The 23,147-nt window shown below is 33.8% G+C and overlaps 1 protein-coding gene across 4 annotated transcripts in view; it reads left to right on the top strand.

The window, feature by feature from the left end:
* SMAP1 (small ArfGAP 1) overlaps window positions 1-23,147 on the top strand; it is a 185,645-nt gene that overhangs the window by 58,015 nt on the left and 104,483 nt on the right. For 3 of the 4 annotated variants that reach the window (XM_032864421.1, XM_032864422.1, XM_032864423.1), the window contains exons 3-4: window positions 5,195-5,280; window positions 13,272-13,347. In XM_032864421.1, coding sequence (XP_032720312.1) covers window positions 5,195-5,280; window positions 13,272-13,347 — 162 coding nt within the window. Of the gene's footprint in view, window positions 1-4,630; window positions 4,709-5,194; window positions 5,281-13,271; window positions 13,348-23,147 lie in introns of those variants that run through there. The other variant, XM_032864424.1, reaches the window with a different exon arrangement.

Below are 23,147 nucleotides of genomic sequence, written 5' to 3'. Positions count from 1 at the left end.
CTTTCCAAGATTTTGGAAGACTAAAGAAAGGCGCTGGTGGGGGGGCTAGTTTGATAAATTTTATTCTTACTAACTTGGAACTTTAGGTGATCCGTCATTTATCTTGGCATTTAAAGTTATTTCCTGATATTGAGAGAGACTTAAACTTAGGCACATTTTGTTTCTATCTGTTCCTGTTACCTCTTATCTTTACATCTATTTCAAGGCTCTTTTCTCACTAAAGCTGATTTTGTGTGCTGCTTAATTATTAGTTTTTTCATTGGAAATGCCCCCATTGACATGAAACAGTGATTCCTGTTACATTTGTTTGCCTACTCACTGATCCTGCCTATTTTCTTTTTATCTTTTCCCACTTTTTGTGACATTTTTTACTTTTTTTCGTTTATTTTTATTTTTTTTAAATTGAAATACAGTTGATATATAATGTTACATTAATTTCAGGTGTACAGCATAGTGATTTGAGATCTCTGTATGTGTAGTAGCAAGTGTAGCCATTACTATCTGTCACCAGTTTTTGTATGTTTTAGTTTATTAAATTGTACAAATCCCATAAGTAAATGTAAACTTTAAATTTTAAAGTTTAAAGTTTCAATTTAAATTTAAACTTCAAATTGACAACCCCAGTTCACTTGAGTCTCTTTAAAATATTAAAAACTTAGAACTCATTTAGCATATAGGTTTTATTGTTTTTAGTGCCAAAACTAGGATTGGGTGAAATGTTTTCGTAGAACGTTCCAGAAATAGAAATGTTTTATCTGCGTTAGATTGTGAAGGAACTATGTTAGCCTGTAGGTGTTTCTCGGTACTCTAGTTCAAATAGTTAACTTTTGAAATTGAATCTCAGGCGATATGTGAGTCTTTGGGCATGGGTTGTTTTATATATTGGATTATGTGGAGAAACTAAAAACACACAGATTATGGATCGACAAGGACAAAATACTTTTAATAGTAGGTTTTGAGATCCTTAAGTGTGATTTATTATACCATTTTCAGGTGAAGCCTCTCTTTGCAATTACAATGGTGCTGATTTTGGATGAAGGTGTTTCAAGCAAAAAGTACGATATAAAATTGATCTTTCTAGGAACATACAGTGTTTAAAATGAGGACAGATTGAATTTGAAAATGAACAATAACACTAATTTTAAAGTATGTACTACCTAATTGGCATTTATCAAAACAGTGAAGTACAATTTCACTTACTCTTCAATATAAGTATATATTTTTCTTCAAGTAAAAATGCATATTGAATTTTTATTATCATTTCCTTGTCAAGAATTTCAGTATACATTCCGCTCACCTAATGTTTCACTGTTTTTTTAAAAATCTCATTTTGAGATGAACTATAGTTTATTAAGTAAATACCTATTTAAAAATATTTTAAAATAAACAGTAGAAATTTTAAGTAATTAATTTAAGTAATTAAATTAATTAAGTAATTAAATTAAATTAAGTAATAAATTTAAGTAATTAAGAGTCCTCTTCCTCCCTTTTTCATGTTTGAAGTGTGAGAGAAAGAGAAAAAAAATTTACTGACAGCATTACATGCTTCTTTAAAGCCAAAGAATTTTGAAAATTGGTAAATTTAAAAATTTTTGATAGTATATTTGATATCCTTATAAGTATTCCCCCCTTTTGGAGAAGTGAAAATAGGTTTGGAAATTAGAAGTTTTTCAGAATTGTGCATAGTATTAGGGTCTGACTTGATTTCCAGGAAGCTAGATGGTAGTTGAAGTAGCGGCTCATTACCGATAACTTAAGTCTCATTATAGTTAAAAATAATAAAAAATATAAAACTTAACTTTTTCTTTAAAAAGTAGGGTATTCCCTTTATCATCTCCCTCCCCCACTTATTTGCAACCTGTCCACTCATCTCAGCTCTGGAAAACTGAATCATAAGTTGCCCAAAAAAAGCAACTAAAATTCTCCTCTAGAAGTGCATTTTGGCAAAGCATTTTGGTTGAGAGAATCTAAAAGAAAAGCAATATTTTAATAACAGGAATGATGTTTTAATAAAGGAGGCAAAACCTACAGTGTTATTCTGTTTTGTGGTGAAATTTCCTGGACACTTCTGTTGATTAGCTGGTGCCTGGTGGGAAGGATTGGGACTAGGGAGTTTGGTCCTAGTCTAAACTCTGTAACTGATTCAGTATCTTACTCTAGAGAAATCATATATCATATAACCTCTTTGTGCTTTCATTTCTGTGTCTATAAAATGAAAACTGAGCCTCTAAAGCCAAGAGCCTGGTGTTTCTATGTCCTGAAGGAGATAGTCTTCGGTTCCATTGGATGCAGCCTGAAATCTCTAAACTCCTAAGGGCTGATTCTGGTTCTAACAAGAGTCAAATACTCATGGAGATTAATAATCTTGGGCTTGTTACTTAACATCTTGGTGCTTCAGTTTCCTTTCCTGCCAAAATAGGAAAATAATGCCTAAAGCAGGGTTTTTTTGAAATTTCAAATGGCATATATGTGTGTGTGGATTTCTCTAATATATGCAATTTACAATTATATATGTATAATTTATGTATGAAAGTAAAGTATTGAGGCTAATGCTTATCATTGTAGTTGTTAGGATATTTTCATTATTTTTTTTCTGAATGCTAGACAGAATTTGCTCCTCAGGGCCAATAGGATAAATTTTCATAACTGTTGTATATGGCCTTTAACTGTAGTGTTATGAAACGTTGACACTGACCTTCCTCCCACACTACTATCTTCTACTTTTTAGAAACCTAGAAACCATCTGAGTGTTCTTACAAAACTATCTTTATACGTCTGTGATGTCACTGAATCCTTGTTTCCTCTAATCCCAACTAACACACATAGGTGCACCTGTACCCAGTCACTTTTTGGTAGTGGACTCCTGTAAAAATGGCTCATTATTTCACATTATTTCTCCCTTTCAGATTTTTATACCTCTTTTTTTCTCTCTCTTCTGATTGTGATGGGTAACATCCCTAGAACAACAGTAAATACGTTGGTGTAATACACATGTATGCCTTGCTCCTAATAATTTTTATTTTGTCAAAATATTAAAGACCTCCATTAAATATTTTATATAAAATGTGTATAATCATGTTCATTGAACATAAGATATCTCTGTAAAGAGCACCTCTATTTTATGGACTCAAAAGAAAAAATTATCAATTGCAAGACTATCAAATATGAAGAAAAATGTAACAGGATCAATGAGATATGGCATACATAGTAGATAACTGTTTTAAGTCTTACTAAATTTTTTGTTAGAATTTCTCTGTATTCTTGATTGCTTGATGGAAACTTCTCAAGTTTTTACTTTCATAGCTTCTATGAGTTACTTTTTGCTTTATTGCAGATATTGTGCAAATTAAGAGGCATTTTTCTTGTAGCTCTTCCTAAATGTTTAATACCTTTTTGGTTACATAACTTGGATCATCTTTACTTCTAAATTCCCACCATGATACAAAAGTAAAGCATCACTTGAATACTAGAGATGGAAAACATTTTTTCTTTTTTAAAGACGATGGGCTGTACTGAAAGTTTCTAAGCTCTTCTCCCCCCACACAGAATTACATATTAGCTCTGCTCGTATACATGCTAGCATGTGTCCTGACATAGTAGAGCCCTCTGACTTTATATTGTCAGTTTGCCTTACACAGGTTTTCCCCCCTCACTTTATATACCCTTGGGTTTATCATACTTTAGCTTCTGTTTTCTCTCCAAAGCTAACTAACAAAAGCTGTTTCATTCTTTTTCAGTTTACCATTCCTTATATTTCCCAGCCCCTTATTAATTCCTTTTCTTATCATCTTGTTTACTCGGAAAGAGTACTTATGTTGAGTATTTATGTTGAGGTGGGATAGAATAGATACCAAGAAATGAGAGTATATTAGTATTTTGCACATCTTAAAACTCTCAGTTGGGAGGAAAAAAGGTCACTGTATTTTTTTTTTCAAAGGTTTTATTTATTTAAGAGAAAGAAAGACCACACATGTGCAAGTGCAGGGGGAGGGAGAGGGACAAAGCAGGTTGAGTGTGGAGCCCAATGTGGAGCTTGATCTTATGACCCTGAGATCATGACTAGGGCTGAAATTAAGAGTGAGATGCTTAACTGACTGAGCCACCCAGGAGCCCCATGTCACTGTATTTTTTATTTGAAGGAAGATGGCTCAGCCTGTGTACTCTTAAGTGCTACAACTCAAGGTGCATACCTGATAATCCGTTAAATCTGGATTGTCTTCTCAGGGATGTGTGTGTGTGTCTAGGAAATCAGAAGAAAAAAGAAGGAATTACACAGACTGATCTTTCTACCAATTAAAACATTTTAAGGAACCTAAACTCTGTGTAAATGATGTAAAATGTTCTGTAACATTTTACATGTATTTATTTGTAACATTTGTAACATGTATTCATATAAAATGAATAGTGTTTTGTTTGTAAATGTTACTTTCTAATGTAATAGATTATCCAGGAAGTACTGTTTGGCTAATCCTTACTCACAGAAGATACTGAAACTTAATTAAACTGGATTAAGTGATTATCAGATTATTTTATGCCTCTTGAGTAGTTACTGTTCTTGGGGTTTATAGATTTTAGGAAAGCTTTGGGTCATAGGGTACTGTTTTTTGTTTGTTTGTTTGTTTGTTTGTAGGGAGGGGATCCATAGCTTTCAGCAGATTCTTAAAGAGATTAACCCCAAAGAAATTAATCCACTCCTGTGGAGTTCGAGGTTAGCACTATTTCTTTTTCATCTGTTCTCCATTGTGATCCTGATTGTAAATCATGAAAACCCAAGAGTATTTTGAAACTCAAAACAAAATTTGATCTTGAGTTGTTACCTTGGAAATGGTAATGCTGTTCAAATGGCATACCTAAAACAATAATAAAACTGCCATGAACTACCAGGGAATTACTTTTAGGAAGTAGTGAATATAAATAAAGATGATATTGTTTTCACAGAAAAAGACATTAGAAAACTGTGGGTCCACATAAGTTGAGTAAGTGTGAATTAAAACTATTCTACTTTGAACTCAAGGAATTAATTTCATAGTTGTGATTTAATTTATTTTTCTGAGAGGAATATATATTGGAAATAATAAATGTTACTTGGTATTTATATATATTTGTATATATATGTATATCTATGTGTATATAGTAATTACTTTTTAATATTCGTATGACTAATGAAAATACTTGGTTTTTCTTTTTATTTTAGTGCATGCAAGATATGGGAAATACTAAAGCAAGACTACTCTATGAGGCCAATCTTCCAGAGAACTTTCGAAGACCACAGACAGATCAGTATCCTTGAAACTTTATTTATTGTGGATTTTAAAAGAATTAACTCATTTTTATACTTCGTATTTTAACTGTTTATATTTCTGAAGATGCGAACTTTATCAGACTGTTATTTATTAAAAATCAAAGTTGGTTTGCCCTGAGCTGTGCTTTGTATGTAGTAAATTTTTAATAGTAAGTAATACTTGATCTACATAGTATTTTGATATAATTATTACTAAGTATAAAGTATTATGACTGATTCTTCTTGATCTCCAGCTCCTGATTGGAGAATATACATTGTTTATTATTTTAGAGTATTATTAGAGATTTGACTTGTGAGCATCTTGAATAGTTTTAAAATTTATTTCTAAAGAGATCTTCTTGATCACCCTTATATAGTAATCATATTTATGTTAAGGAGTTTGGCATGTAGGCATTTAAAACGGCAAATCACATGTTTAGTGTAAGTGGACCTGCTGAAGTAGCTTATGCTAATATTTACTGGTCACATTTCATCTTTTTTATAGGTTTCACAGCTGTGTTTGCTTTTACAAATCTGCCATAATGAATAAGTAGAATATTTTCTCACAGGTATTTTAGTCAGATGTTTTTCACATTTGTTAAAGATAAAGTTATTTGATTATATAGGATTTCTCAAACTTATATTGAAGTTTGAGGAAATAGCTCATCAAAATTGATCTGTTCTTTAAGATTATCAAATTGATTGTAGGTATTTTTGATTCTATCCAAAGGTGACAATAAGGTGCAGTTTTGACAATAAAATATAGTTTCTTAAAGAGCAGTTATGTATTACCCATTTGTATACTAAAATAGTTCATGTGGTCAGACAGTGAAAAAAAAAATGCGATCTTAACAGAGTAGAGGCCATTATATATATTTTTATATTTGTATAGAAGCCTTTTAAATTTTATTTAAAAAGTTGGTATTTGTATTTGGCCTTTTCTATTTCTGCTCCCTCCACCTTCTTCCCCCAAATTTAACAATCCGACATCCAAGGCTGTTTTTATTATAGCAGGTTCTTAGAGTAAAAGTGGGAGGTACATTTCAGACATAACAAATTGTGTGACTGGAGGTATGAAAGAATGAGGGAACATGACAGGTTTTGATGTGACAGGTTCATGTTTAGTGGGGCAAGGGGCAGAAGCAGCTTACTTTCCAGATTGTGAAGGGTTTTCAGTACCAGATAGAAGCAGTGTGGACTTCATTCCATGTACTCATGGAAGTCGAAGGATTTGATAAGCCATGAAGGGTTTTGAAGCAGGAGAAACATTAGAAGCATTTAATTCTACCACAAGGAAGATTAGTCAGAGGAAACCTTGGGCAGACCATGTAGAATGCTAGTACAGCCTTGAAATGAGCAATGATGAAGTTATAAATTAGAGAATTAGATTAAATTAAATAGTGGCATTGAGAATGGATAAGAAGGAATTGGGAATATTGAAAATTGGGAAAGCAGGAACAATTGGATGAGGTTGAGATTGGCTGTGTTTCTGAAGAAAGATACTGAGAAGACCCCAAATTTTTTAAAGCTTGGTGGAGGTTTTATAGATAAGTTAAAGCATATTCCCTGAGAGAAGAAATTCAGTACCAGATAAAGGTTGAAGGGTCAGAAATGAAAGGTTGTGAGCCATACTTTTTTGCTTTGGGCGGATTGAGGTGTCTGTTGGACGTATACATGGAGATCCCCATTCAGTAGCTGGAAACGCGGGTCTAGACCTTAAAAGAAAGCAGGAAATGCAATGCAGATTATGGAGTGATTTAGTATGTAGATGATAGAAAAGTGTTGCAGTTATGTTTACCCAGGGCAGTACTCCTTTATTCTTTTTGTGTGTTTTATTGAGCATCTTGGGAATATTGTTTTCTTTCTCTGAAAGGTGAAGGTCTAGGGCAGAACCCTGGGAATAGAGCATTAGTAGAAGAAAATAGAACTGAGTGAGCAAGTATGTCCTAGGTGATTTTTACCAATTGCTTGCTGGTTGTATTTATTCTTTTCTCTCTGGTTCTCACCCCCAAGCTTGAGTAGACATATTAGATTCCTCAAATGGGAGAATCTCCAGTTTGTGGAAGTTTGTGTATATGTGTGTTAGGATTTGTTTGGTTTGAGTTTAGTTTTTTTTTACTTCTTTTGAATACTACAGGGTAATTTTTGGTAGTATCCTTTATTTGGTTCCTTGTGGGTGAAAATGGCTTCCAAGTTACTTAGTCTATCATGATTCCACATTTTTTTCAAAGAAGCTTTGAAGATATTTAGGAAAGGACTGTATATAACTTCTCAGTATCTTCTTACATTGAACTATTCTATGCACTATTTTGTGTATGTTAGTAGGAATATTATTTTTTAAGTAATTACCATTAATTTTATGATGACCCTTATAGAAGTAAAGGATTAATGAGGTAGTGAGTTATTAATTCTGATATTTTTGCTGATGTATTTTTAAGTATTTGGTACTTACTTAAACATTTCAGGGAAGATATTTTTTACACTGAATTGATTGGCCTTGGGTATGATTATATCCTTGACCTTTGACACACTGAAGATACAACAGCTAAAGTAGTCTTACTGCTAAAAAAGGTTTCCTGTGTGCCAAGCACTGAGCTTGGCCTTTTATCTTCCTTATTTTTTTAAATTTTACAAAGAACCCAATGAACTGGAGTATGTTACTTTCACTTTGGGGGTTGGGAAGGGTAGGATTATTATTATCCCACCCTTACTAAGTTATTAAGAAGTTATTAAGAAACTTCTCAATGCTTCCAGACTTTTCCTTCTGTAGAAGGGCACTTGAATATATTTTAATGATGATAGTCTGAGTAAAATCAATGTTGCCACATTTGAGTCTTGATGGCCTTTAAAAATAGATAGGCTTATGGTTTGGGATTCTGCAGCTAGATCATAAGATCTAGGTGTAGATTATAACTTTTAAGTACCCGGTGTAATTCATTTCAGGCTTTTGGATTATGTATATTTTTGCCATTGTTTGCTCAAGAATGCTTATTTGGGTTCTCAAACTGTTACTTCTAAAGTATTTACAAATTATGATTATATGAGGTATAGATTTCTTACTATTCATAAAAAAAAATCTAGTGGTTATTAGAAAATACTTAAAGAGGGATTTTGTCTAAACAAATTTGAGATAGATGACTACTTTGAGTATAAAATGCCATGTCTTGGACCGTGAGACCAGACCCTATATCTAATAAAATACTATGGCCTTTAAAAATTGTTCTACCTTAAATATTACAGCAACATCACTTTAGTCCCTTCTTTTAATTATGAAACATTGTGATTTGGAGGTTTTATTAGGGAAACTAGTAAGAAACTAGTCCCCTTCCTTTATTTCATGAATCATTGTAAATTTCATTGCTCTTTAAAAAGCCTAACATCTCTGCATTTTTATTGATTTAAATATCATTGCCTCATCCCCAGAGACAAGTGGAACCAAAGTGAGTAAAACTCACATAATATGGGGCCTCACTGCATTCTTAACAAGATTTGTGATTTTTTTTTAAAGCTTTACAATTTACAGAGTTGTGCAAAAGCTGCTGTGAAAGTATAATTTCTCATGTGGGATGTGGTTAATTATAGGCTGCATGTACTAGTGCATGACAAATGATAAAGCTTTACATTAAGCTTTTCATTATTAGGGTATTTCATCTTATCTAAAAACTTTAATTACTTCAGTTCCATGAGGTCTATTGTGCACCAAAGCTAATCTGCAGTTCTTCTCCTTTGAGCTTTTCAAGATTTTATTGCTGTCAGTGGTAATGTACCTGGAACTGGAAGATTTGGTTCTTGGGACTAAATACTAATTTAATTGTCTTTAAAAGGGTATTTTTAAGGAAAGGAAAAAGAGTCAAATTATAAATAAATATGATAAGAGATAAAATACAAGGTAATATTAAACTTTTTGGGGGCTTGGTTAGTATCATTTGTTAGTTTTGAGCACAGGGACAGTTCAGGGTACTTTGTTGAATGTTTTGTAACTATAGGCATGGGGAAAACTATAGGTATAGTGATTATCAAATCAACCACTTAAACTTGAATTGTTATTAATATTTCTTTACCTTGATTTCCTGAAAATATTATTGTTCTATTTCTAATTTTTTGGTTTGTATTATTGATGTCTATCAGTAAAAATAAAAAATCCTCATGTCTCAAATGACACCTAGAGACTAGAAAATGAAGATGAGTATTGATTGATGTCCAAATCCATTGGTCCTTTTGTCGCTGTTTCTCAATTGCTCTGTTTATACTTGATGATATGCAAGCCGTCTTTGCCCTGAGCATTGTAGTTCTGTCCATTACCTCCTTTTACCATGGTAATAAGAGCTAAAAATTAAATAGCACTGTGTGCCACTTGCTTTTAGGTCTTTACACACACTAGCTTATTTAATTCTGACTATAATCCTGTGAGATGGGTCTCAGTGGTATCACCATTTTAAAGGAGAGGAAACTGAGATACAACATTATATAAAAGCAAAAGCTAACTCCATTTATTTAGTGCTTACTGTCTGTTAGGTGCTGCACTAAATGCTTCATATGTATGCTCTCAACAACTTTATGAGTTGAGTGTGATTATCTTTTTTTATGTATCTAGGTATAAGTTCAGCAGATTAGCTGACTTTGAGGTAATAACAACTGCCAGTTTAAAAATAAGTGCCTATTGGACCAGAAATGAGGGTATACGTTGTTGAGAATTAGTACTAGGGTCAGCATGTAATGCAAAACTATTGTTAAAATGTCTAAATTCCTTAAGTTGTCTGTAGTGACAATTTGTAGACACAGAGACAGTCTGTAAATCCAACTTGACGGTTTTTTGCCCTCTGGGCCAAATTGGGATACAGTTCAGAAATAAGTAACTACAGGCCTAAGAGCCAGCTCCTGTTTTTGTAAATAAAGTTTATTAGAACACAACCATTGATTTATATATTTTCAAGGCTTCTTTGGAGCCACAAAGGCAGAGTTGAGTAGTTGCAACACAGACCAACTATCCTTCAAAGCCTAAAATATTTACCTTCTGGCCCCCCTAGAAAATATTTGCTGACTGTAGTAATAAATCATTATTTGTTTAGGTGAATTAACAATGAAATATTGGCTTGCATTTGGGACCTTGTACAAATATACATAAAGACTGTGTGATATATTCTTGCTCTAAGAGGTACGTAGGAACTGAGAGCGATCAAGAATATAGCATGTTCTGTAAATCACCATCCTTTTTCAGAAGACTCCCATGGAAAAAAATGCACTTTGTGGTGTGCTTTGATTGGTTTTTGGAAAGTAATGTTTTATATTAACAGTAGGAAGATCAAGTAAGTTCTCTTGCCTTCATCATTTATTTTATTTTATTTTATCTTATTTTAATATCTTTGGAAAACATCAACTTTCGTCTCAGAATTTTAGAAATTTTTTACTTCTTAGATTATTTCTGAGAGGGTTTTGTATCCTAAGCAGAACCAGATTCAGCTATATTTGAATTATTTATATAAGATACATTAAGTATAAATTAAGATTTCATTGATACCTGTTACTTCTGAAAATTCACAGCAACATGTAATTTCACCAGATGTTTGTATTGTTTTTCACTTGAAAACATTGCATACTTAAAATGTTTCCCTTTTTCAAATTCAGTATTTATAAAACCATCATAGTTTTCAGTATTTTAGCTTTACTGTTGGTTAAATTATTTTATATATTCTATTTCTAACTTTAATGAGTTTTTTCCCTAATAGTAATTTTTAAAATCGTAAATCATGATCATTTTTTCACAAATAGAGTAGTAATTTCGTAGACAAGAGTAGTAATCTTTCCAAGCTTTAAGGTATAGTATACTCTAAACAATATCTAAAATGAATATTGTTTCTATCTTTAAGAAGGGAAACTATCAGTGTTACTTTCTCTGATATTTAAACATAAAAATTATAATTAAAGAATTAGGATCTCTAAAAACTTTCTGTAGTTAAAAAATAGCTGTGTATATATATATATGCTACATTGCATTTTATATAATATATAATTATAAATATAATTGCTGCTAAAATACACGAGTTTACAAGTATATGTACAAATAATAAATATATTCCATATCATCTGAAGTGACAGTGACGTCAGTCTAAGTGAAGTGTATGTTCTCTTCCTTTTTGTGGAGGTAAATAGTTGTGTCTATAGTAAAAATTGCTTGATACATCCATATGCGTAGACCTAATCCAAAAGGCCAACTTTTTTAATTGTTTCATTTTTTTCTGTTAGAAAAATAGAAAAATGTATATTGAACTTGGATTTACAATCATGAGCACACTTAACGTTTAGCTGATTACAAGTTTGAGTAAAATGACATTATTGCATTTTATGGAAATATTGGCTTATTTGTAGTAACTTCTTGATATCGAATTGGCTGCTAAAATTTTCACATACCTAAATAAGCAGCCTGATGGTAGGTTTGGGGCCTTTATCTTAAAAGGGTCTCCAAGGATACTTTGAAAATACCCTCCAAATTTGACATTCTTTTCTAGATTTTAAAATATTTATTAGCATTAGCATAAAATAACTGATTCACAGATGAACTGGTATTGATCAGCAACATTCTGAAAAGGTTGTTGCTAAACATTCCTAGTTTTGAATCACAACTCTTCCTTGTACTGTAGAATCCCAGAAGACTTTTTAAGCTCTCTGTGCCTTCACTTTTAGTTGTGAAATGGTACCTACCTTATAGGTTGTTAAGAGGAAAAAAGGAGATAAAGATCATATAAAGTGCCCTTCACATACTCAGGTTGTAGAAACTGTCTTTAAAAATAGCTTTCGTTCAGCTGACTTAATAAATTAAATGTTTAGATTTCCCCTTTTGCCTTCCCTGGCCCACTTTGAGTGCTTTCATAATGCCCCAACTTTTTAATATCCATTGTATATTGGTCAGCTCTTTCTATTACCTGTTGCCTCAACTGTCAATTTAAAAGGCTGTTATTAACTTCTAATAAGGAGTTGTTGACTGAAAATGTTTGCTTTACTGCTTCAGATAACTATTCTTTTGAACAGAAGGATGTCTTAATGAGTATCTGTAGAGACTGTATTTCAGTATAATTCATTTCCTTTGAAATTCTTTGTATTTTATTTTACACATTTAAAAGCACTGTCCCAGGAAGGAGTTCATAGGCTTTGCCTGACTACCAAAGGGGATCATGGTGCTGAAAGGTTATGAATCTCTGGTGGAAGAATTCCCATTTTAGTGAAATATGATAAAGCAGTGATTGAGTGGTAAGAGAAGTCAATATCAGATAACTCAAAACTCTGAAATCCCACTAGAAATGGCTCACTTTGTCAATATATAAGGCTAGTCCAGCTAACTCCAAAAATTTAAATAGTACTGACTTTGGATGTAGCTTCTTGACTTCTCCATTCCTCAGCTTTGAAAGAAAAAAAAAAAAAAGGCCTCCATTCTTCTGTAACACAGGGAATCCTCTATGATGCAACCAGGGGAAGCCATGTATGGTGGGAAAGAACAGAAGTATTGAAATCACAATTGTGTAATTTTTCTAAGTTGCTCATTATTCATTTGTGATGTGGAAATTATATATATATATATATAAAATTTATCTATACATATATAAATTAGTGGGTTGTGGAAGGATTGAAATAAACTATGGACAACACATAGCACACAGTGTCTGGTACATTGGGGGTACCACATGGTTATTAATTTCCTTACACTGAGAATTTAAAATGAACTTTAATTGAGTTTTGTTGGAGGTGGAGATTTGGAGAGTGTGGTTACTTTTCATTCTAGAATTGGGTTAGGTGGTTTTTGTTGAATGGGGAGAACTTATGTGGCCAAAAAAAAGGTAAGTTACAGAATTTAGTTGCAGAAATAATGTGAGAGGAAATCACAGACTGGGGAGGAGGAAACTTGAATGTAGAGTGTAGGCTTTGTGGAAGGAATGAATAAAGGGGAGTATAACATTGTCACTGAACTCATGCTTTTCCTTAAGTTATCTGTTTTCAGAGCAGTGGAATTTTTCATCAGAGATAAATATGAAAAGAAGAAATACTACGATAAAAATGCAATAGCTATTACAAATGTGAGTAAAATCTTCATTTGTATCACCAATTGATGTTGAATAGATCTCAAACTTTTCTTTTTTTAAGATTTATTTATTTGAGAGCAAAGGAATGGGGAGGGGCAGAGGGAAAGACTTTCGAGCCAGCTACCCCCTGAGCACAGAGCCCTACTCAGGGCTCCATCTCATGACCCTGAGATCATGACTTGAGCCGAAATCATTAGACGCTTAACCCACAGAGCCATCCAGGCTCCCCAGATCTCAAAACTTTTAACATACAAAACAGTTTAATTTTTTGTTACTGTAAAATTATATGTAGTTACATACTTGAAAAAAATTTAAACACTGGAATTTTTTTTCACCTATTTATGAGCGCTCACAAAGCAGAACTCTTGATTCAGAAAAGAATGTACTCGGAGTAAATGCCATTTATTAATTTATGAAATTTGCAGAAAGATAAATTCACTAATTGAAAAAGGGGGGAAGGGAAAATTATTTCACTCAATTCTGGAAATGAATGAAAAAGAAACAAGGCAATTTATTGTCTCCTAAGGGCTTTAGTGGATGTGTCCAGACATATGTATATTAAGACATAGCATTGTAATTGGTTATAATCAAGCATTTTGATACCTAATAGTTGAGACCTTATTGTAGTGATCAGTTATATCTGTTTCTTTTTAGCTTTATTCTGATTAATTTTTCTCATCCCAGTTAATAACAGTTTAAAGCTAATTGTCTTTACTATTGCAATTGAATTTTTTGGTTTTTTGTTTTTTGGCTTTGATTCCTAGATTAATAAGCCAAGCTGTAAACAGTTAATCTTGTGGTTAAGTAAACTGTCAAGCAGTTTGGAGATAATAATTTCATCTCATTTTGTATACAAATTGGGTTTTTCTTTTCTGTCCATATGGAGAAGCAATATATTAAAAAAGTTGATAAAATACTAACAAAGTAAGGATATTGTAATACATTGGTCATGAAGAAGTCTTGCTAAAAATGTATAAAGTGTCAAAAATGTATCTTTTGAAACAAAGAAACCCTGTATATAGAGTTTAGTCTGCATTTGGATATAGGAGAGGGAATCTTTTGAATGATTGATAAATCATATATACAATGGAATATTACGCAGCCATCAGAAAGGATGAATACTCAACTTTTGTGTCAACATGGATGGGACTGGAGCAGATTATGCTGAGTGAAATAAATCAAACAGAGAAAGTCAATTATATGGTCTCACTTGTGGAGCATAAGGAATAACATGGAGGACATTAGGAGAAGGAAAGGAGAAGTGAATTGGGGGAAATCAGAGGGGGAGATGAAGCATGAGAGACTGTGGACTCTGAGAAACAAACAGAGGGTTTTGGAAGGGAGGGGGTGAGGGGGATGGTTGTGCCAGATGGTGGGTATTAAGGAGGGCATGTATTTCATGGAGCAGTGGATGTGGTGCATGAACAATGAATCTTGGAACACTGAAAAAATAAAATTAAGATGTTAAAAAAAAAAAGATTGATACAAATTGATAGTATTGAGAACGCTACTTACAATGTCTATAGAATTAAATTTAGTTTGTAGTATTATGGGGGGAAAAGGACTGACTATAAAACATAAGTAATACATTTTCATATGAAATTTTAAGAAATCATTTTTGTATAGTTTATAAAAACATATGGCTTTACATTATATATCCTTTTTTACCCTTCAAGTTTTTATTTAAATTCTAGTTAGTTCACATAGCATACCGTGTAGTATTGGTTTCAGGTGTATAATTTAGTGGTGCATCACTTACACACAACATCCAGTGCTCATCACAAGTGCCCTCCCTAATACCTATCAGCCATCTAACCCATCCCCTACCTTGTTCCCTCCAGCAACCCTCAGTTTGTTCTCTGTAGTTATAGTTTCTTACATTTTGCTTCCCTCACATAAATCTCTTAAAAAATCCTAAACATTTTTGTTGTTTTTAATTATATTTATATTATTTTTTTCCTTCTTGACAACAATTTGGAAATTGTTTTTATGTAGTAATAGATAGGAAAACTGTTTTATCTTTGGAAGATAGCTGTTGCTATGGAATACCCTCCCCCCCGATGTGATAATGTTCAGTTAAAAGATTTCTTTATTCATTAAGAGATATGTACTGGGATAAAATATTTAGGGATCAAGTGTCATGATATCTAACTCATTTTCAAAGAAGAATAATAATAAATAATTTTAAATGGTTCAGTGAAACCTGGGAACTGAGTATATGTGTATGTCTGTCTATGTAGAGAGAAAACAAGGCATGGCATGGTGTTAACATTTGATGAGTATTGGTAGGTTTATAGAGGTATTCATTCTACAAGTTTTTACATTTTTTTTACACTGGAGAATGGAAATACCAAGGTAGAAGATTGTGTATTCTTGAGTTTATATTATTTATATAATGAAGATTTAGAAAAGCTCACGAAAATCACATTTTACCCAAGGGAAGATGTATTTCACGTATTCATTTATAAGCAAAATAATAATTTTTAAAAAACTTTATATTCTAGCAGTTTAAAACATTTCTTCCTCTTTCATGGCAATCAGTGTGTAAACAACTAATCTTACATATCACTAAGAATTACATTATATATTTATATATTTTGTTTTGTCTTCAGTAATAGGTTAAACAGTCATTTAAATTGTTTCTGGTCACTTGTTACAGTCCCAGGATCCTGGTATACTGAACCAAAGAGGGCATGACCTTTGCTTTCAGAGAGATTTAATTTCTTTGGGGGGATGAGACAAGTTAAAAAAATAAACCTGAGACAAAGTCTAAGAACTGTATATGTAAGATACTTATGGAGCACTAGTGCATTTAAGGGAATATCTAAGGAGAGACAGTTTGAATACTAATTATGCTAGTTGTACTCTGATAAGACGATGTCATGAAATGGCTATTAAGCTCGATATGGCTCTTAATATTAAATGGCTCCATATTTTATCTTTACAGGTTTTGTGTCTGATTTTTATAGTTTTTCTATCTTCTCTTAGCTGGCATTTTTTAGTGTTGACTGTAACAGCAGTTTCAAGTTGGCTTTCCTTCTTAATTTTTTCATTGCAATTTTATTTTCCTCTTCTGTGGACTAGAGCTGATCATGATGTATATATTTAGAGCAGTCATAACTGCTCTTATTATTTTCTTATTATAAATAAGAGTAAGGGCCTAAAGATTGACCCTGTTTATCTATGTAAGGCAGTAATTTAATTTCTTAAACCCTTTTAAAAAATGACAAATTTCTTGCCCTTCTGAAACATAAATATTTCAGATTGTTGTGGCAAAATACAAAGCAATAAACTTCAAGATAACAGTGGCAAAGAGTTTGGCTGTTTTTCTGTGATATTGCCCCCCTGTCTGCCAGGCCATTTAATGAGTCCATGAACTAAGCCCCATAGGAATCCATCATGTAGAGTATGAAGAATCTAGGATGGTACTGCCTTCATACCCAGGCATTTATTTGTAGCTGTAAAAACTGCCTTCAGTAAGCTGTTAATAAATGTGGTATCTGGTCATATAAACATGATGCGTCTGAGAAAACGGGGAGGTTTGTATGTGCTGCTTTGTGGAGGAATCTTGTGGTCTGGCTGTATGATTTTGAGTGCGGTGCAGTACTGTAAGTATGAATTAAGGGAGGAAACTTAAAGGGGAAAAGCGAAGTTTAGACAAAACAAAAACAAAGGAAAATATATTTCCAAGTAGAAATGTCTTGGTACTACAGTTTTTGCTGTTTTGTAGCCTTAAACAAACAAACAAAAGAAAAGATTTCATTTCTTTTGTATCTTTTAAAGTAACTGCATGGTGCTGGGCACCAATGTGGGCATAGCGTATCAACCCTTATTAATACCAACCTTCAGTACTTCTCTTCCTCACCCCTAAGATCTATGTTAGCCCCTCATTTTGAAACTATATATAAAATTCAGAGATTGGCTGTTGAAGTTCCCTTAGATTGTTTCTTCCTTTATTTGTTCATTTAGTCATGGAACAAGCAATCATTGAATATATACCATCTACGAGGCATTGAGATTGAAATGTAGAATCTTTTTAAAAAAGATTTATTTCAGAGAGAGAGTGCGTGAGAGCGCGTGCCTGCTAGTGCGTGAGAGGGGGAGGGGCAAAAGGCGAGGGGGAAGCAGAAGATTCTGTGCTGAGTGGGGAGCCTGCCCTTGGGGCTCGATCCCCGACCCAGAGATCATGACCTGAGCCAAAACCAAGAGTCAGACACTTAACCAACTGAACCACCCAGATGCCCCAGAAGTGATACAGTCTTTGTTCAGTCTTAGCTTCCTCTCATCTCAAACATTATCCAGTGTAATGTACATGTACACTGAGTTGTATTCTAAAGCACACTGTAGTAACTGTTAGAAGAATAAGAGTGCAATGGGAACACAGAATTTAGGTAGCACTAGTTTGTTTTCACGGGGAGAACTTTTAAAGGAGGTATGTTTGAAATTATCCTTAATAGAAATGTAGGATTTCAGCAAAGAGAAAGTAGGCTGAGCGTTGATAGTGCAGACAGGACATTTCAGGTTGAAGGGACATTCTATCTCATGTATGCTAAAGTAAGATAAAGAGGAAAGAGAGTTCAGGTATATTATTTGTTGTTTGGGTTTGCTGTCTTGTCTAGTGAGTGTGAAAGAGGACTTTCCAGGATGGGTAGATGATGAGGAGGGAATAAGTGTATGAGGAAGTTAAGTCTCAAAAGGCAAATAGGGATTTTATGGAGGACTTCTCCCTTCTTTGAGTAAAGCATCGTTATTATATTAATTTTCTCTTGCCATTTAACATTGCTAGAAACTTAATGATTTCAAATGACAACGGATTTGTTACAGTTTCTGTTGACTAAGAGTATGGGCAGGGGGTTAGCTCAGTTCTCAGCTCAGGATATCACCAGGTTGAAATTATTGGCCAGGGATGCGATCTTATTATCTGAGGCTCATTGTCTTCCAAGCGCCTGATTGTTGTCAGAATTCATTTCCTTAGGGTTGTATGACTATGGTCCTATGTTCTTGCTGTCAGATTGGGACCACTCAGTTCCTAGGGGCCACCCTCAGGTCTTTAACAGTTAACTCCATTCTCTTGTAACATAAAAGCTTATTTCTTCATTGGAGAATTTCTCTCACTCGTCAGATCTATTTTCGGAAGCCCCTTTTAGGGGCTCACGTGATCAGGCTAGGCATACCCCGAAGAGTCTCTCATTTGATTAATCCATTATTAAGCATTTTGGGATCTTAATTACACTTGTAAATTTTTAACCTTTGTCATATAACAACCTAGTCAAGAGAGACCATTATATTCACAGTCCTGCCCATACTTAAGGGGAGGGCTTTATATAGAGTATGTATACCAGTGGGTGGGAATTGTGATGGGCATCTTTGAATTCTTACCACAGTGATACAGAATGTGTTGTTCCTTAACTGGTTGTTCCTTAACTGAATGAGTGATAGGGGAATTTGAAAAATTTTGAGTACAGAAATCTGTTCTCTCTGTCCTCTCCCCTTCCCCTCTTAACCAGTAGTGAATCACAATTGCAAGCACAGTGATTAGGTGAGTTGCTAGAAGAGCTCACAGTTCTTGAGTAGATGGGGCTGAACTCTGCCATATATTTGCTCTTTTCCATCAGCAGCTTTTCTCTCCACTTCCCGGTCCTCTCTCTCACTCTCTTCTTCCTCCTCTCTTTCTCCCTTCTTTCACCCCTTTCTTCCGACCCCACATACATTTCCATAGTCACATTATTCATTTGCCGTCATAATGATCAAAATCAAAAAGAAAATCTACTAGAGGGGCAAATGTATAGGTAACTGTGACTATTTAATCCTGATCTCCTGACTTCCTCAATTTTGTCTTGGAAAACAATTCATAATCTTTGGGAATTAGTGACTTTAAAAATAAGCCCTTGCTTGTTTTGTTTCAATTTGTCTTACATATTAGTTCCTTCCTTTACCACTTCTCATTTCTCAGAAGGAAGCTCTTGAACGCAGTTTGAGTACATACTTGAATTTGTAGCACACAAAGATTTTAATTCTCTAGTCTGAATTTCACATGAAATTATAATCAGTTGCTATATAATTGAATATTACATAAAGGTTTAAAAACAATAAAATGTTTACTTGTTTTGTATATATGTGTATGTATATAAAGAATGATATTTAATACAACAAAAGTAAATTCATTATTTCAACTTAGAAATTATTATAGAAACAATGTTTCTACATTATATTACTATAAAAATGATAGCACTAGTAATTTTATTAAGCTCTGTTTACAGTTAATTGATGATTATATAATTAGTTAAGATATGCAATTTCAAGACAATGTGAGTTGCAATGAATTTTAAATGTTCTTTAATAGGGATGAGAAACTTAGATGAATAATTAGGTAGTGAGTTAGGATTAGTATAAAACAGCAGTTTCAAGTTGGCTTTCCTTCTTAATTTTTTCATTGCAATTTTATTTTCCTCTTCTGTGGACTAGAGCTGATCATGATGTATATATTTCATAGTATTGTTATAAGAGTTAAATAAGATGAAGCATGTTGCATTTTTAATAGAGTGCCTGGCACATAAGTGCTTAATAAGGATAAGCTATTGTAATGATTATATTGAAGGAAGATGGGAAAGGTGGCAGTGCCAAGTGCCTTCAAGCAGGTAGATAATTAAGAAATGTGAATATTCAAACTTAGCTGTAAGACTTTAGATTATTGGCACAATTTTTACTTGAGTTGTTTGATTCATACATCCACATTTTCATCAGCCTTTTAATTATGGTCTGCCAATGACTTGATGTAGCATTTAAAGGACTTATATTTTGAAAGTTTTCCTCCAGATTTCTACATTTGATAGTGACCTGTGCAAAGATTTTAAAGTTAGTATATTAAAATTTAGGCTTCTCCTACATATTTGGTGGCTGTGGTTACTTAGTTGATTAAAGTCTTTTAATAAGCCTCATACTGATTCATTTGATGGTGTCTTTTGTACGATTTATTAGTTCAATAAATGTATTTTCAGCTTTTGTGTCGATTACATTGATATTGGAAATCATTTTTTTAATGATTTTATTTATTTGAGAGAGAGAGCGAGTGCACGTGTACAAGCCAAAGAGAGCACAAGCAGGGGGAAGGGCAGAGGAGAAGCAGACTCCCCCACTGAGCAGGGAGCCTGATGGCTCCATCCTGGGACTCCAGGATCATGACCCGAGCTTATGGCAGATGTTTAACCACCCAGGTGCCCCTGGAAATCATATTTTTAAGATGATTTCTGGGCTCCTGAAAAACCTGAGCTTTGCAGTATATTGAAAGCTCATGACACAGCCATTTGAGAATTGTTATGGTAAAATCTCCACTTAGAAAACATATCCAGGAGTTTCCAAAATGGGTTTGAAGCAGTGTATTGCTAGTAATTAATCCATAAGGCCTTTTTTATTGGTCTTATGTTTTTCAGTGTTTTAGAACACTAGATTTTATTATTATAGCATTATTTTGTTGAAAATGGTGGTATGGAGAAAATAATTGATCCAGAAAATAATGTGATCTTTTCCTGAAAAGATAAAAGAACATTTTGGCTGATGGCCTTCAAATAATCATACTGATATTTTCTTTGTAATACCATTTCAAAATGTGTTTATCCACCTTATCCTGGTAGGCGGGAATTACAAACCTGTTTTGCCTGATCTGTTTTTCTTTTACAAGAGCTGAGTTTATGTAGTTGTATTGCTTTAAGAGTTTCTTCACATACAGGTTACTTTGGTGGTGGCCTAAAGAGGAACCTCTGGGCTTGAGAATAATTGAAAGGACTGTAACTCATTTATTCCTAAAGGATATCATCTTTACTTGGTTCCCACTGTGCATTCTCTCATGGATAGAGGGGTTGGGCAGGAGAACGGTAGGTAATAGAGGGACGTTCAGTCATAACAGCTGCATTTACTGACCCCATCAATTTCCAGTGAAATTTTCTAAGGTCAAAATCTTTTCTGCTTTCTCTCTCTAAAAGTACTAGAATCCAGTGAAATGGTGTGTTAAATTGTAGTTACAAAATAAATTATGAACTTGATAGTAACTAACTTATATGAGATTTCAGAAAAGTATGCTAGCAAGCAGTGAATTCACAAAGGACAATGCTAATTGCTGAGATTGAGCCTCTTTTTGGTTCTTCCTCTGAGATGCTCCTTTCCTCCTTATTTTGCTCTAACATTCAGAAGTATTTACTGAGACTTGTTGAGTGCCAAGTGCTAAAGATAGTGAACAGAATACAAAGTGTCTGTCTTTGAGAAGTCCAGTCAGTTGAACAAAGAATACTGATAAGTAATTGGATCTACAAGATGTCATGTGAATAAGAATATATTATAGAAAGTGCTTTGGGAGTATCTCAAGTGGCTACTTAATTGCAACTGGAGTGATGAAGGAATACTTCCTGGAAGAGGCAGTGTCAGCTTAAAATTACAGGTTGGGTAAGAACTAATAGAAACTGTGGCTATTTCAGGCAGCGGAAATAGCAGAAGCAAAGACAGAAGCAAGAGAAGCAGACTAGAGAGCTAGAACCAAGGGGGAGTTGTTTATGGCTAGACAGTAGTTTAGTAGGGCAGGAAAGGGTAGGGAGATAAAGTAGATGACACTTGTGGCCTGGTTAAGGAGTTTGGACTCTGTCCTTATGTAATACATATGAACTGTTTAAAGCTTCTAACTAAGGATATCCAGTGATCAGATTTGCATTTGAGAATGTTACAGTTCGGAGAAGAGCAAGACTTAGGGCAAGGAAGCCAAAGGACTAATCCAGGTGACAGATGATGGTGATTTTCTATTAGTTCTTAGTGGAGAAGATGGTGAAAAGTGGTTCTGAGAGATTTAGAAAGAATACTCAAGAGCACCTAGTTTTTCTAGCCTCTGTACTTTTTTTTCTCTCCTGCTTTTTTTGTTCTCCCTCATCTATCTGTTCTGTGGTGTTTCTTGCTTCTGATTGTCAGTATGTTGACTTCTATTTCCTCATTCCTTGCTCATAATGTATCTTACACTGCTCATTGACTTTTTTAAAATGAATTTTATTGAAGATAAAATTTATGTGCAATAAAAGACAATTTAAGGTACATTTCGTTGACTTTTCTTTTCCCTCAAAGTTTTATTTAAAATCTAGTTAGTCAACACAGTGCAATATTGGTTTCAGAGGTAGAATTCAGTGGTTGATCATGTACAAAAAACACTCAATGCTCTTCACAAGTGCTTCTTAGTATTCATCCCCCATCCCCCACCCATAGTTCATTGAAAATTAACCCTGTGTAGCCATCACAGAGGACATATAGAATCTTTCCTTTGCTCCAAAAGGTTCCTTTGTGCTTTTGTACTCTTTGGTGTCTGGCTTCTTTCTTTTGGCATATTTCTGAAATTCATCCCTATTTTTGTGAGTACTATTAAGACAGTCTCTTTTGTATTGGCAGGTAATTGTTCATTTTATGGTATACAACAATTTGTTTATTTGTTCACCTGTTAATTTGTTGATTTTTTTATATAGTTTTTTTTAATTTTATTTTTTATAAACATATATTTTTATCCCCAAGGGTACAGGTCTGTGAATCGCCAGGTTTACACACTTCACAGCACTCACCATAGCACATACCCTCCCCAATGTCCATAACCCCACCCCCTTCTTCCAACCCCCCTCCCTCCATCAACCCTCATTTTGTTTTGTGAGATTAAGAGTCACTTATGGCGGGCGCCTGGGTGGCTCGGCTGGTTAAGCAACAGCCTTCGGCTCAGGTCATGATCTCAGAGTCCCGGGATCAAGTCCCACATCAGGCTCCCGGCTCAGCAGAGA

Source organism: Lontra canadensis, unplaced genomic scaffold, assembly GCF_010015895.1.
Source record: "Lontra canadensis isolate GAN:19392208 unplaced genomic scaffold, GSC_riverotter_1.0 scaffold27, whole genome shotgun sequence".
Lineage (NCBI taxonomy): Eukaryota > Metazoa > Chordata > Mammalia > Carnivora > Mustelidae > Lontra > Lontra canadensis.
The sequence above is the reverse complement of the archived record's forward strand: the minus strand, read 5'-3'. Positions and strand labels throughout refer to the sequence as shown.